Below are 17,035 nucleotides of genomic sequence, written 5' to 3'. Positions count from 1 at the left end.
GGATCTTGTCATGCGCAAACATAGCCCAATGGGCGTCAAGGCGCCTAATTCCAAATCCAGCTCATAACAAAGCTCCTGCAGCTCAACCTGTGTAAGCTCTAGAGAAGCACCAGGTTTTTAGGGCCTTTTTAAACAGAGCTAAAGAAGGCAGGGTCTTCAGCTCTATCGGCAGGCTGTTCCAAAGTTGTGGAGCAACAACTGAAAAAGCCCTGGCTCCCCATCTGGCGAGCTTAAAACGAGGGACAACAAGTTGAAGCAGCCCTGAAGAACGCAGACGTCTTGAAGGGCTGTAACGAGTAAGCAGAGAGCTGATAGCGCCTTTAGATTCATCCTCCATTGCTCTATATGTCAGACACAGAATTTTAAAGTTAATTCTGTGCTGAATAGGCAACCAATGAAGGTCTCTCCTCGCAGCAGTAGCAGAAGAAGACCTGGAGAGATCCAGGACAAAACGTGCAGCAGCATTCTGCACGATTTGCAGTCGATGTATAAGGCCCTTGTTGGCTTCCATGTAAAGAGAGTTGCAATAATCCAACCTGGAGCCAACAAGGGCGACTGCAATCTGCTTGCGAGCTTGAAGTGACAGATAGCTGCGAATTCTATTGAGCGTCCTGATCACGCCCCAGCAGGTCGAGACAGTCCGATTCACCTGTAGGGACATTGAGAGTGAGGTGTCGAACATTACACCCAGATATCAGCAAAATTAATCATCTTGGCTGTTTGTGCTGCTGCCACCACCTTTGAAAATATTGTAACGTGCCCTTCTAAAGGAACCATTATTATTTATTTATTTGTTTTAATGCTTTAGTAGGAGTTGCATGGGTATGCAAACACAATGCATTTAATTAATGTTCTATTTAGTTTTAGATTCTCCTTATAATGGTGCTCATGCTTCCTGAACGTGTGAGTCAAGGGGGAAGAATAACGTAGGAGAGAGTTGGGGGTATGTGAGGAGAAAAGTAAATTAATGGGTGTGGGGGAGAATAGATAACGACAGCAGCAATAGTAGGAAGCGGAGGAAACCACACAAATTCTCCATCTGCCAAAATGTGGTGTTGAATGATCGACACAAGGAGCAAACAATAAAATAACTGCGGAGAGGTTGTGGCCTTGTGGCTAGAGCAGTTGATCTCGAAGTTGGGGAACTGGGTTCGAGTCTCGGCAGTGACGTTCAACATCCTGTGATTCTGGGCAAATAACTTAACCTCCCTGCGCCTAAAAAAATGAATGTGTACATATGTAACGAAACTTGTGCTCATGTAAAGCCCTCTGATATATTCGGGTCGAGTTTGCGCTATATAAAACAAACAAAAAACCCAAAAACTGCAGTTGTAGGGTTATTTTTAAAAACACGTGGAGCTGCACCTCAGTCTAGGATATTTTATTTATTTATTTATGAGTTTTGTATAGCGCTGGCAAGAACCGAAGGTATCAGAGCGCTTTACAAAATCAAGAGCACTGCATTAACCCAGTCACTAAGTATATGAACGTGCAACAGTCTTAGGTTCAAGTACCATAACAACGATAAATACACATAAAAAAAAATATCAGGTATTGCAGGTGGAATACAATGAGTACACGGAACAGAAGTTCAGCCCTGAGGGCGATTACTATTGTGGTCAAGTCACAAATTTTGAGACCAGCGAGAGAACGACCTTCTAGGCCCAAGAGGCAAGAAGTAGACAGCCAACTGTTCAGCAGGGTCAAAGAGAGACTAATAGAACAGAGTTCAAGAATTGCTCATGTGTTCCAGTATTTGTTGTGTAGATGGCGTTTCAGGTCACTTTTGAAGCCAGTGAAGGAGGGGTTACTTCGAGAGAGAGTTCCATATGCTAGGAGTGTTGCCTGAAAAAGAGCGAGCCTGGGTAGATTTTTTATTTAGTTTGGGAGGAACGAGAAGTTTGTTGGAGCTTCTTAGTGATCTAGTTTTTCCTGCTTTTGTGAGTATGTTATCTAAATAGTCAGGGGTCTGTGAGTGAATGGCTTTATGGGTGATACATACAGTCTTGTAATTGCATCTTCCTTCGATGGGAAGCCAGTTGAGGGTCTTGAGTGCAGGCGTAATGTGATCATACCATTTAATATATGTTATGAGCCTGGCTGCCATGTTTAGTACTGATCTGAGGGGAGCGATGTGCGATTTCCGGGTCCCTGTAAGGATAGCATTCCTGTAGTCCAGTTTGGAGAGGACCATAGATTAAACGACCCATTTGAAATCATCCGAGGGATGAATGGTTTGATTTTTTTAAGGTGTTTTAGTGTGTAAATTGTTCCTTTGGCAGAGTTTTTGATGTGTTCCTTTATTGACAAGTCATTATCTAGGGTGAAACTTAAGGATTTAGCCAAATTGGAAATAATGAGAGAACAGTTAAGAGCCTTCAGGTCACTGATCCAGTCTTTGATTGGAAGGTGGTTACTTTTGGGGGAGAACAGGATTATTTCTGTTTTGGTGGGGTTTAATTTTAGATGGTTAGCGTTCAACCAAGATTGTATGTTACTCAGTGTGACGCTGAGATGTAGCATGTCTTTGGGCGATTTAAATTTGTAGTGGAGTTGAGTGCCATCTGCATAGAGGTGAAATGTGATCCCTGCTTGTTTCAGGATGATAGTTAGGGGTTCCATAAAGAGATTGAACAGTGAAGGGGATAGGATTGAGCCCTGGGGGACACCAAGAGAGACAGCTGTGGGTTTCGAGAGGCACAACTTGATTCTGATTTGTTGTGATCGGTGTTGAAGGTAAGAAGTGAACCATTTTAAAACGGTGCCATTGATAAAGGAACTTATCTTTAAGGATTCCAGTAAGGCCGGGTGGTTTACAGTGTCAAGTAGGATAAGTATGCATGCATCACCTTCATCTAAGGATCTATGGATGTCATCTGTGATATTGAGCATGGCGGTTTCTGTGCTACAGCCTTTCCTGAACCCTGATTGGAAGGAGTAAAGTAGGTTGGGATCTTCTGAATGCTGGTTGAGTTGTTGTAAGACGCATTTTTCCATAGTTTTGGTTGGAGATAGGTCTAAGGTTGTTGAGATCATTCGGGTCAGCCCTGGGATATTTTGGGAATGGGTGTGATTTGAACTAGTTGGAGGGAATCCGGTACACAACCCGAGGCGAAAGAAGAATTGATGATTTTTGTCCAACACGGGGCGATAAGATGGTTAAGGTTATGTACTATTTTTGAAGGGAGGGGATCTTTGGTGTGAAGAGTGGGCTTCAATTTCGCAATAATATTGAAAACTTCAAGTTCTGTCATGTCTTTGACCAATTGGTGTTGTCTTTCAACTGGATGTCGAAAAGGTTGCCATTAGATCCATTTGGGGCCATTTGGTCATTTGTGAGATCAGGAGGAGTGACTGCAGTGGAGTCCGGAGTGTCAGAGAGGATTGAATCTAGGGGGGTGACTTGAAGGAAAGATTGCTCAATTTTAGTTATTTTGTCTGTGCAGAAGCTGGCAACTTCACATCGTACATTAGAGGCTATGATTTCGAGTGGGGGGGGGGGGTGATTTGAAGGAAAGATTGCTCAATTTGAGTTATTTTGTCCATGAAGAAGCTGGCAATTTCTTCACATCGTCCATTAGAGGCTATGATTTCATGTGGGGAGGAAGAAGTGGTTTGTCCTTTGACAATATTTTGCTAACCATTGCAATAGAGGATCAATAGACCAGCAGATATCAACGACCTTTGATTTTCTGTACATCACCTGACTATGACTGAGATGTCAAACGTCTTCCGGGATTTCTGCTGGCAGGTGTCAGGGATTGTGTTCACGGAAACAAGGAACGGCGATTCCCGTGTCGGGTGAGGGATGTTGTATCTCAGGGTCATCTGAAAGAGGATGCACATGATTACTCCAATCTCACGCTCTCTCCCTTTTGATCACTACTCTTTTTGAACAAATGTAATCCTTGTTCACAAGAAATTCCATGTTTGCTCTTGTGAAGTAATACTCTTGAGAAGGAGCAGCTGTGTCAGCGTCTCACAAGTACTCACATAAGTAAATATGCACACATTTGGAAATATAGCAAGTGCCCACTTCAAAAGTGTTACTCATCAGTCCACCTATTGACCTTATTTCTTCACTGGGAAACCCTCGACACCACCAACAATTCTGAGGATGCTACCTCCTTTTTTCCACCATAAATATGGATGTTTTCTCCCAACATTGACATTTCAAAGTAGAAAGTTAGCTTTAAGGATTTTATAAATATCCACAAATCGGGAGTTTGTGGCTGGTCACTTCTTTGTGCAGCTTCTCAACCCCAAACACATGGAACACTGTGAACAGATTTATTCATACTTAAAACTACATCATACTGCTGTAATTTTACGTGATAACATTAATTTTGGGGTGGAAATTGCTATTTTATAAAGCACAACATTGAGGCTGACTAATAAATGATGCTATTTGCAAGGGCATATGCCAACTGTGTGCACCAAATCCTTCTCAGTCTTTCTACTCTTGATTTTCTTTCAGTCCTCTTTTTCTGATATCTCTTTCGTTTGCTTATATTTTTCTACCATTTTCCTTTCACTTTCTTCTTTTTTTTCTCCCCCTATTTTTTTTATCACTAGCTTCTTAAACCTCTCCTAAATCCTTCCTGTGTTGGGAGTTTGAAGATTCTATGCTAACATATGAAATAAAATACTTACTGGGAGAAAATGAAACCGACCATGTGTCCCCATGATAATGAGACACCATGTTATTCCCTGTTTGGGCTCATATTTATTGCAGCCATGGCAGTTTCCTAATAACCAAGGCAGCCCTTGGGGGTAAATAAACTATCCTTTGTGCCATTCCTTGGACCATTCGAACCCTTAATGACACCCCTGGATCAAGTCTATCCATGATATTAGCCTTATCTACACATATCGAATAATATGTATCATTTGTATCGATACTTTGCCAGGGCTAAGCCTATGATGAGCACCATTGTGAGAACAGATGTGAGGACCCTAGAGAGCCAAACCTATCCATGACTGCTTCCTAGATCTTGTGAATATTTATTTTAGGCCATATGCATGACTGCTGCTGTCCCAAGGGGAAAACATCCATAGGATTTTTCGAGTCCAAAAACCTGTCTCACTCAGGTCATCTAGCTATTTCTATCCTCTGGTGTTAAGTCACTGTTAACGGGTGGCGCTTTTCTCCCAGCCAATTCTGACTCACTCACCTGCGTGTAGACACAGCCATTTCCATGGACGTCTACTGTGTAGTTTCCTGGTACGTCAGGAAGGAGGATGCGCTGGAGCAGTAGGCGGTTACCATCATTTACATGAAACTGGGTCTGAAACTCTCCACTGGAGCGCACTGTCACTAAGCGTTCTCCGCTCCTTGTGTAGGTAGCAGCCCCGTATGTAGACAGCGCTTGGAGCGCAACCACTGTATCCTAGTAGAAGGAGGTAAAATTGACAAATATGGGTATGCGGCTAAGGTACACAGTGGAACGTCTGGGCAGATCAGTGACACTCTCTTTCTTTTTCTTGCAAAGATCCCTCATGAGATGTCAGTGAGACAAAGTAGTTTTGGTCTGGCCTGCTTCTCAAACAAGATTTATTAAAACCCACAAGAGCATCACTGACTGATACGAGCACCATGTACTCTTTCGTAGCATGATTCCAGTGTCAATCGTTTATTGAACAAAACTGGTAAAAAAAATCGCTGTGTATGATGAAAGCATTCTGTTTCTGTCATCCACAATTTTCCAAAAAGGCACGCAATGCATTGCAGCCCCCAAAGAGGCTGGGCTGCGATGCGTGACAGGGAGGGAGCAGGAGAGCACCATATCTACAGAGATATGGCTCTCTCCTCCCCTTTCCCTAGCGCTGGCGCTGATTTTAGCTGCCGCGCGCCAGGCTCACACCTTAGCCACATAGCGTGTGTGCCTGAGTCTAGCATAGGTTTTATACTGGAAGGGTACCCTTTGTGTACAAAATACTATGCCTAGACAAGTTCAAGCACTTTTCCCTCTTTGTATGTGTGCTGCATAGTGCAGCACGCATGAAAAGTAGGAAAAAGAAGGAGAAATTAAAACATTTCTCCTCTTAACGCCTCTCTTCAGATTGTGTTAACTTTTGGCACTAAACCCTGTCTACAATTGTTTGTAGATAGGGGTTTGCATCAAAAGGTGTAGGTGGTTGCATGAGATCACCCATTTACCACCCATGTAACTCCCCCTTGGCATTAAGTAATGCAAACCAAGATTTTGCGCTGGTGTGCGTTACTTGTAGGGTACTTTCCAACGCAAAACAAGTTTTGTGCTGGAAAGTAAATTGGTAACAAAAAACATTTTGTGCTGGTTAGAATCACTTTTTTATGCTAACCCAGCGCAAAACTTTGAATATCTACCCCTTAGTGCACACCAGTGAGTTATTTGCAGACACTACACAAATAATTACATTCAAAGTGGTAAAAGAAAAGAAAAACAGATCAAGGAGCCCACCCATTGCCTATGGTAGCACCTGGAATATCCACTTAGTAAATAAACAGCGTTCCCTCGGATCTTGTTTCCCTCTGAACATCGGAGTTTTTGGAAGGTGTTTCTTGGTTCTTCAATGTCCCCAACAGACGACCATTGAGAAGCTCCAGTGAACTATAAAATATGTTTTTACATACTTCATGCTTAATGCATGGGTTTGGTCTTCTCACGCAAGCAAAAAACGCCTGCAGCTTTGAGCATTCATCATAGCTCCTAAATGGTGAACATAAGTAGCGTTGAGTTAAAGTAATGCAGTGAAAATCAAGTGTTCCTGATTGTGGTTCACAATTCACTTTGCAGTGTACCGCATTTTCATGAGCGATCCACCAGAGGAAAACATGGAGCGAAATCACCATTCATAGGTGAATCACCAAGTCTGCTTTGCAACAATTGAAACAAGGGTAAATCATATCTGACAGATTTCGCCCCACAGACTGAAAAATCATTTATCTCTACTTCTAGGCCAGAATGTATTAGCATTCTCTCCTATGCTACAGATGGGGTAGCCACTGGATTTACATCAGTGAGGTCAGGTTGTATGCCACGATACGGTGGCCAGAAATATCGATCTACAAAAACATTGAAGCATCAATGTAGCCTGCCACTATATCGTCTTTGTAAATCTATATAGGCAGTGTAAATTTACTATTCTTAACTCCACATCTGCTTTCCTTGACAAAATAGTGGCAATTGATATTGCGGATTCCATATGTTTGTATGTCGACTATGTTAAAGTGATCCCCTCATCTGAGGCTAGGAACAAGGATAAGCTTTCTGCCCTGGGTACAAGGTGTCTTAGGCTGACCACTAATTATTGTTTTATATCTCCCAGTCACCTTTTAATCTAAAACATATTTCCATTTCCAATGCCCATTTAGCTCTCGAATAAAATGAAGTGGCACAACATAGAATATCTGCCCCCATTCATTCCCTTGTTCCTGTTCTCTCAGGTTCACTGTTAGAGGGAAAAGTCTTTTCCAGGGATAATGCGCCCTCATGTGAAAAAAAAACTTCAAGATTGTTTATATTTAAATTATGTAGCAGTAAATACTCACAGACAGTATCTCCTAGGGGGAAGTTTACAGGAATTTATTTTTAGATTAGTTAAGTAGCATTCTGGGAACTTCGAGGAAACATCTCTCAGAAAACGCCTTTGATATCTTCATGGGTTGGTGTCTTCAGCGAACCAGGATTGAGCTAATAAGATTTTCATTTGTGGCGGGATTTCTTGGAATGCGAGGACCGACTTCATGAGATAGCATTGGCTTTACATTTTCTGAATGACATGCTTTGATTTAATTTATTGGCTTTTCTTATATTTCTAGTACTATGTGAATTGTGGTATTCAAGCTGATGCAGAATCTGAGGAACATGGTACAATGGGTTTGGCACACATTTATAAGATTTAGATAATCAATCGATTTAAAATGCGGCTTTCTAGGTGTGGTGGTAGTCAAATGAATTAGAGGGAGGTTTAACGTTTTGGGTAAGGAGGAGGGTTTGCTTTTAAATTTTTCTTGAAAGGCAGCAGAGTACTTTCCAGGGTTTATAGCAAGATCGGCGATCTAGGAGCAGCGTTCAGTCAGAGTAGATCCCTAGAGGATGTCAGCAGTATCCAGATGGTTGCCTTAAAAGCACAGTATTTGCAGCATGGGTCATTATGTTTGCTAGCTGTGACTATTTGTGGTTTTTCAACAGTGCACAAGTAGTTGGACCTTACTGGGTGGATGATGGGAGGCCGGAGTGTAGGACCAATATGGCCCAAACAGTATAAATCATCCACTAATCTGGTTAACTTGGACTAGTATCTAGTTGTGTCTAAGAGATGCCCAATTTAGTGGGGGCAAATCACAAAAATTGACGGACTGGCATCACACACCACCAGGTGTCATGCTTCATCATCTGCCAGTCCTCGCCCTCCAAAAACCGCGTTTGATGGAGGGCGGGCATGCACCTGGAGACAGGGATGCACTTCTAAACTAAGTGGGGGCCCAAACAAAAAAAGGGGTTGAGTGAATTTAAAAACCATCATAGTATACCTGAACAATTTTTATTCAATGGGGTTACTATGTGGGGTTAAAAATGTGTAAGTGCGGTGAGTGGGGACCTTATCATCCCGTCGCCGCTGTGAATCTGTGATTGTTAATAAAGGGTCAACATGTTTCTGCCTGTTTTGTCCACTTGGGTACGTGGCATTCATCAGGACCTTAAATATTGGGCTCCAATTTGGCATTCGTCAGGACCTTAAATATTGGGCTCCAAGATTGAAGCCCAATATTTAAGGTCCTGACGAATGCCACGTACCCAAGTGGACAAAACAGGCAGAAACATGTTGACCCTTTATTAACAATCACAGATTCACAGCGGCGACGGGATGATAAGGTCCCCACTCACCGCACTTACACATTTTTAACCCCACATAGTAACCCCATAGAATAAAAATTGTTCAGGTATACTATGATGGTTTTTAAATTCACTCACTCCTTTTTTTGTTTGGGCCCCCACTTAGTTTAGAAGTGCATCCCTGTCTCCAGGTGTATGCCCGCCCTCCATCAAATGCGGTTTTTGGAGGGCGAGGACTGGCAGATGATGAAGCATGACATCTGGTGGTGTGTGATGCCAGTCCGTCAATTTTTGTGATTTGCCCCCACTAAATTGGGCATCTCTTAGACACAACTAGAGACGGTCTTTTTTGTGGTTCATAGCTTTGGTTGGAGGCTGACCGTTCTCTAGTGCCCTAACGCCTCTAGTTCCCTCCCCGGGCCAGATCCTGGGTTTAATTGTGGTTCATAACTTGGACTAGTTGCAGAGCCAAGAGGTCAGACTCTCATGGCTCCAGCAACAGCTGATGAACTGGAAGTTAATAAAAGACTGGGTATGAGTTCTAAAGTGATAAACCATATGGTAGAAAATGCTTTAATGTCCTTAAAGGCTGCTGGATAAGGATCAGCATGCACGTCCCCTTTTAGGCTCACACGAAATGGTAGAGTCTTTAGAAGGATGGAATAGTTGCTGGTGTCAAAAGCATCTTTCAGGCTAAGGAGGATGCGAGTGATACCACTGCCCATATCTGGCATCAGTGGCGTTTCATCTTGTCGCAACACTGTTTAAGTGATGAGGTGTGTATTGAAGTCACATTGGCAGTAATCATGATGATTGTTGAGTAATGAGTAGTTAAAGGTTGACCTGAGAAGAAACAATACATCCTGAGCCGTCATCTTGCAACATGTCTCTGAAGGTACACTGGCAAGTTTAAGAATGATCTCCATAAAAGTGGGAACTTTTAGAGAACACAGTTAAGAAAGAAAGAGCTATTGATCTTGGTCACATCTAATGGTAGTTGGGACACGTTATACATGCAAGTTTGCCCACCTGTGTGGATGAGAAGCCCCCATTGGGATTTTGCTGTTTAGTGACCCATTTCACAATCTTAGATGCCTTGGTGAGATCCTCCTGAGACACTGACTGCTTGGAGAGGATAGCTAGCAAGACGTAGGATGTCATCTCGACTTCAGCTGAGGGTGCTCGGTGGTAGTAGAATGGCATGTCCATCTTCTCCTGAGGTACACTGCTACGCTCCCAATGGACAGAGCCATCTTCTGCATAATAGAGAGTGAAGAAATGTCATTCCCATTGACCGTCCACAGAAAAGAGAATAAAAAGAAAACAACAACAAATAAGCACATAGTGGCAACAGTTTCTTTGAGCGTTTATTGGTAGGGAAAGTCTGGAAATTGAATTCTCATTGTAATTCTCTGCAGAAGTACAACACTCCACATCGCTGTCCTAAATTTATAAAAGGTTTGCATAAATTTCCCCCAAGGGTTAGTGAAAGATGTGGTGAGCTGCTTGGGGGCCTGGCGGATGTGTTGTTTGAGCTTGGCTCCCAGCTGTGTTGTGAAGTGGAAAACTTTCCCAGTGTTACGTTAGAACTAGGCCGGACTATGTTGTACAAATATACGTCCAGGACGCGTGGCCCTATGTTGGTACTTCTATGGGACACATGTGAGCAATGACATTAGAAAAAGTTTCTGCAGTTTGCTGGGATACAGTACATTTTATTGCTTGTAATGGATTCCACTGTGGACCAAAGCTCCTGGCCTAATTGGTAAAGCGCATCATCTTGAAAAGGTACTTGCCGGATGACAGTACGTCTGAGCAATAAAGGGTTTGACTCTTTTACCCTGCTATGTACTGCAATATGGGGGACTCAATAGTGATACATGCTTACTGAAATTCTGAGGGCATCTTTAGACTGTTATAAATCATTGGCAGCTGAATGAAGTAAAGAGTACAAGAAATAGTGGTGAGGCCCATTTCGAGGTACTGCCAATCCAAATCTTCCCTGATTACACCTGACCGGTCCAACATCAAAGCCTTTTCTTGCTGTGAAACAAACACTTTGAGAAAATAATATGAAACACATGCTCCTTTTCTCAGCAAAATTGACAATAAGGAAGGGAATCTCACTTTTGTCTCAATGGAAACTGCTTGGGACTGGTAGATGGTAGGGAGGAACCTTGCAGATCATGAAGAAGTCTACATTTGGCCATAGTAATAGGGATAGTTGCAGCTGGGGAAACAGACCAAGAGGCCTTCTAGGATGTGGCTAGTGATGCCAGAAGGCACTTAACATGTAGAATAACTGTGAATGAGAATGGCACACTAATTGCAGTTTAATCAACTGGTACTTCAGAGATTAAGTTCTGTAATGGTGAGGTTTATTTGAAGGATGGCACTAAACTTGGCTGAAATTGTGTTCTAGATGGGAAATTGTGCACAGCTTATCCCCTCTGTGCTTCATGCAACTATACTGGGGATGTCAATAACGGTCCCTGGTTTAGGAGTCCTACCTGGAGGATTCCCTTGGGTTAGGAGTCTCGCCCAGAGCTGCTTAGTCATTGTTTTCTGGAATTGCTTTAGATGTTTTATATTCTAGTTTCTGTTGTTGAATGTTTCCAGTTGTGGTGGGAGGTGGGATTTGGATGGTGGGAGTGAAGGTTGCTCAGGTTTTGATGGTAGGATCTTCAACATCAAAAGTGTTTTTTTAATGTTGAGATTTTGTGTTATTGCACTTCAATACATGACAACACGTTACAGGTCACAACAATGTGCCACAGTCAATCATGGAGCTTCCTTATACATTCAGATTCAAGTATACAAATGTCTTTGATATATGGCTACTAGAATAGCAACCTGACCAAAACATAATATGTCTCAACATTAAACTGATCACACACGCCTTGTACCCTGGTTGACCCTGAAGCTATGGACATGTGTACCTGATGCATGGTGCTGGGGCATAGAGAAGTGTGACCTCATATAATGGCTGTTGTGATGGAGGGTAGCTCTGATTAAGTGTAGGTATAGCCTACTTCACAGTGATCCACAATCCATATCACCATTCCTCTTGAATAAGAACAGTATGTAGTCAAATACTAAGTGCCCCTCCATTTTCTAAGGACCTAAGCAATTTATCGGCTCTCAAATGGGTCTCCAACACAATTGATTTCTTTAATAATTCTCCGATTTTTTTAATTTTTTGGTAAGTTATTTAATTCCCAGCCATTCCAGGTCATCATATTAACTCATTGTATCTCATCATCCACAACAAAGCAATCTTCCAAATCTCACATCATTCATCTGTATCCAATCTCCATACCTTCCTTCATCACAGAGCACCCATCACCACTTCAACTCAGAAACACCACTAAAATCCACCTCAGACAAGAAAAGTAGAGTAAAAATATCTTAAACCCAACATGCTGATGTAGTCCATGTCCACTAAGCACATTATGTGTCCAGGCCTCATAACTACAATTTATAGTGGGTTGGTATGGGACAGAAAGCGGCATTGATAAATCTCTGCTGATGGAGGTGAAGATACAGTTGAAGCTCACATAGGCGCTATACATAAAGGGGGCCATACGGATCCCTGACAAGCAAATTGTACAAATCTCCCTGTCTGAGTGGGGACTGTTTGGAGCCCGATGGGGATGCACGGTGCTCTGAATGCCACACACCAGGGAGAGTCAAGGATACATGGATGACACTGCTTTTTTGTCTACTCCGAATGCCCTGCAAATGTCAAACAGGCTAAAACTACAAAATTTCATGACATTTCTTTTCGAGAAAGCTCAGAATCAACAAGGTTAGAAAAAAGTCCTACCATCCAGTCTTCATAAATTTCTGCAGATAAGAAATGGTACCCAACTTGTGTGTGGGGGTTTTTCATGAAGGCCAGAAAAGGCCTGAAAATATAATATGGAAATATCAAGATTTGTCCTTCAAATTTCAATCATTCTGGAGATGTTGGTAGCTACAGTAAATGGTCTGGGAATCACCAGCATTCAGGGAAACGTAACAATTTCAGGCATTTCTGAAATATAGATACCATGGTGAGGCTACATTAGGGTGACGTTTGTGGATCCCACTACATTTTCTCACCCTGAAGAACCCGTGTGTGAGAAGCTGGCCTGGTATATGATGTACACTTATGTAAGTGGACACCTTGCACCAGTCCAGACAACCCTTATGGTGATTTAAGAGGTCTTAGACAACCTTAGAAAGCTCTCTAAGTGGTAGCTGTGGAGAGCAGCCTTCAGGCTTAGTCCAGAAGGAGTGTAAAGCAGCTTGTTTTACCAGAATGACATCTTATGGTATAGATTAAGTGAAAAAGAACCACACAAGGTATTTATATAAATATGTATTTATTATATAATACTCTCTAACACATACAAATGTCTCCTAACCGGATATATGCACAATGCACACAATACTGTGCAAAGAAACAGTAAATAGCACGTAATACACAGTGTACCCGGGGAGGGACCAAACCATATACTAAGAAAGTGGTATAAGAACCACGACTCGAGTCAAGACAATGTCGTGATGATGTAGAAGTGCTGGGGACCCAATGAACCACCCAAGGTGGTGAGTGACTAGGAACCCCACGGAAAGCGTGTGCAGCGTGAGAACACGACCGCGTACTCCGTACAAGTCTATGTGTAAGTCACGGTTTGATTTTTAAAGATTAAGGGTCCTTCCCAGTGGACCCTGAAGAATCCCTGTGGAAGACACAAGGTTGGAGAGCCATCCCACCCATAGATACCCTAGTACCCACGTTACCTACACCAGGGAAGCCGAGTGCATAGGTGTGAATTTGTGTCGGAAACCACCGTCAAACCCAATGGAGCACTTCAGGAAAGTGACACTGCAAAGGTGGAGAAGGTGTCAGTTGGAATCCGAAAGTGGATTCTTGTTGAGAGGTTCCTGCAAGCAGAGGGGACAGAGTCTATGTCACTCAGGAGTGACCAGAAGATCTGGAAGACGAATGCCCACCGATGTCCGGAGCTGCAGGAGAGTTGACGAGGACCTTGACTCTGCAGCTATGAGGACCAGGCGACGTGGAGGAAGACCAGGAGCCGTGCACGAACTGTCCCACAAAGGATGTCGAATGCTGAGGGGTCGGTGTCCGGTGGGAGCACCAACAAGCCTTGCCAAATGCAACCAACACAGGAGCTGAAGAAGGAGCAACGTCGGGCCAGCAATGTCCAGGGGACTCACCACAAGCAGGGGAGTCAGGGCAGGCCCCGGGCAATCAGGGGAGCCCAAGAGAAGCAAAGGTGACCCTCAAATGGACTCACAGGCCGGGGGGCGCTAGGTGGCGCGTGCACGGAATGGCCGCACTGATGTGAGGCTCCCTTGGCCCGGTGACTTTATCCTTCCATGATCCTGCTCGACTACGGTTGCGGCTGTAACAGACTGGCTTCCCAGGTGTGGGAAACTTAGATGCAGACTCGCTGGTGATTTGGGGCGATTTGCGCCGAGGACTGAGCCGCTGGACCGAAGCGAAGTGGACCCGAGGAGCTGCGGGGAAGTGCCCTGGAGCCTGCTGACGGCGTTACCTGAGACCGCGGCTGCACATGCGGCGGTAGGCCGCGAGGAGGTGGTCCGGAGAGTGTGCGTGCCGGCAGAGAAGACCCGCGATTGCAGAGGCGGTGAGCGGCGCGACCTTGCGTCCTGCTGGTGGCTCTGAGCTGGGGCTTTGGCCGAGGTCCCATTGGAAATCGGTAGAGGAGTGAGCGGGACAGCGGAGGTGCCGTGACGGGGCCGGGAGGAGGTGGCGGCAACATACGGGAGAGCAGAGAGTGCGAGGGACGGAGCGAGGCCTCCACCCCCTCTCCCTGGTCGCGGACTTCAGTTTGGTGCTGGAGAGGCGGCGGGACCCTGCGGTGGCACGGAGCTGAGAGCTGCACTGAGCGCCAGAACTGATCGTGCCTGGCAGGTTGGAGCTGGCACCCAGCAGAGACAGTCTGCAGTACCCGGTGAGTCGGGAGTGCTGCGGGGAACGGGGGCACAGCCGGAGCTGCGGAGGTGAAACACACTGGCGGTGCTCACGGAATTGACTCTGCCTATTGCTGGCCATATCCTTTGAGGCCGGGATATTGACGCTGGTGGCTGTCGCTATTAGCGAGCGGAGGCTGCCGTGAGGTGGAGGTGGTGCGGCGCAGGAGTGCCCACGCGATCAGGGGCCTTAAGGAGAGGCGCAGAAGTGGCGCATTCACTGCGAGGGTGTGCTGAAGCGGCATATCCCGGGGCATAGCGCACTGTGGTGTGGCTGGGATCGGTGGCGGCGGTACGTGGCTGGCATTGGAGTGTTTCCGCTGCGACAAGGAGCGACTGCTGGTAGGAGGGTGACAGCACCGCCTCGTGTACGGACAGACAGGGATTGCTGGCCCCCCGGACTGGTACCACCGCCACGGCGACGGAATGGGCGAGACGGATACCAGGCAGCCGAAATTGCAGTTCGAATCGGTGAGGCGCGGTGCCCAGGCCCCGCCGGCGGGTTCGGAGCGTGAAGGTCGCACTGGGACCCAGTGATGTGGCGGCGCCGGAGACTGACGTCCAACGCATACTACAGGAGATGCGGCAGGGCTTTGCCACGGTGGTGGAGAAGGTGGACAGTATGTCTACGAGAATGGACGCAATCGTTCATAAACTCGAGGGACATGAGGAGCGGCTCGTGGAGGCGGAACGGCGCATTTCGGAGGCGGAGGATGCGACCTCCGGCCACGCCACGCGGCTAGCCCGGATGGATAACCTGCTGAGGGTCATTGCTGCGAAGAATGAGGACCTGGAAGCGCGCAGTCGGCGCAATAACATACGCGTTTTGGGAATACCGGAATCCACCAATGTGGGGAAGATGGAGGACTACATAGAAAAGTTGCTGCTTTCCTCTGTTGGCAAGGACGCCTTCTCCAGCCAGTTTATAGTGGAGCGTGCCCACAGGGCGCTGGGCCCGCGGCCGCCGCCGGGGAGCAATCCTCGCCCGATCATCGCGCGACTTTTGAATTACAGGGACCGGGATGTGGCTTTGCGCGCTGCCAGGGGGAAGCAAACCCTGACGTACGATGGAAACAACTTCTCCATTTATCCTAACTTCACGCCTATGGTCCAAGAGGAAAGACGTACATTTCTGGAGGTCAAAGCAAAATTGCGAAAGGCGCAGATTGACTATGCATTGCTATATCCAGCGCGCCTCAGAGAGACATATCAGGGGAAGCAGCATTTTTTCACCACACCAAATCAAGTGGAAGACTTTATCAAGCAGCAGAAAAGAGCAAATCGGAATGGCGGGAGTGGGTCTGCGGCACGACGGCTGGAATCGGAAGGAGAGACGGAGGACTCCATGGGGGCTGCTGCAGGTGGCACCCGAGAGGACGTGCACGAGACTTGAGGAGACCGCTTTTGTTTCTCCTTTATTTATACTTTTTCCCTCTTTCTCTTTTTCTTATGTTAATGGGAGGTGACAGGAGGCGAGTCTGGCTTGGTGTTATTGCTGCCAGCTGCGCTAGTCGAGCGACTGATTTTGCACACCGGGCTCCCTCTAGCCCCTGAGGCCTGAATGTCTCCCCGGGGGGGCCTTTGATTGGTATTAGGGGGCGGGAGGTGAATGCGTGGCTACCTAGTTGAAGCCCCCAGCGGGTGTCACCCTGGGGCGGTTTGCTGTGCGTCCACGTTGGACGGTGTTATTTATACAGTTGACATGACGGGGCTGGGGAGGGCGGGGGGGGAACACATAGCTGGCAAGTTGGGGCTGCTTCAGTGGGTGGGGGTGGGACTTACGGGGGACACTCCTGGCCACAGCATGCCTGCCTCCTGGGGGCGTGATAACGGAACTGGGCTAGGGAGCTGCTGGGGTAAGTTAAAAGTTGTGCATCTTGGATCGATTAGCGACTTCTTTACAGTGGTGGACGGCTGGATACAATATAATGCTGATATGTTGTTTGGAGGCATGTCTGATGGTGGGGAGTATGGCTAATGGGGATACTGGCAGTCTGAACGTCATTACGTGGAATGTTCGGGGACTGGGAGACGCAAGAAAGAAGCGGCAACTGCTTGCTTATTTAGACAAATGCAAAAACAACAATTGATGGACAGAATGCAGAACAATGTCATACATTCACCCCAGTACAGAGATCTGGGCCTAAATCCATCGTTTTTTTGCTCGCCATGCCATTCCAGTTTGAACCCAGCCATATGCAAATCAGTCA

The 17,035-nt window shown here is 45.8% G+C and overlaps 1 protein-coding gene across 1 annotated transcript in view; it reads right to left on the bottom strand.

Moving 5' to 3' along the window:
* Positions 1-17,035, bottom strand: part of LOC146861876 (alpha-2-macroglobulin-like) — a 1,085,963-nt gene that overhangs the window by 94,767 nt on the left and 974,161 nt on the right. The window contains exons 30-32 of the mRNA XM_085641046.1: positions 9,852-10,078; positions 5,175-5,390; positions 3,704-3,828 (exon numbers count right to left, since the gene is read on the bottom strand). Of these exons, the coding sequence (XP_085497172.1) occupies positions 3,704-3,828; positions 5,175-5,390; positions 9,852-10,078 (568 nt within the window). The remainder of the gene's footprint in view (positions 1-3,703; positions 3,829-5,174; positions 5,391-9,851; positions 10,079-17,035) is intronic.

The sequence above is a fragment of the Triturus cristatus genome, chromosome 2_2 (genome assembly GCF_964204655.1).
Source record: "Triturus cristatus chromosome 2_2, aTriCri1.1, whole genome shotgun sequence".
In the NCBI taxonomy this organism is placed as follows: Eukaryota; Metazoa; Chordata; class Amphibia; order Caudata; family Salamandridae; genus Triturus; species Triturus cristatus.
Note: the sequence above shows the minus strand (reverse complement) of the source record. Positions and strands in the feature narration are given on the sequence as shown.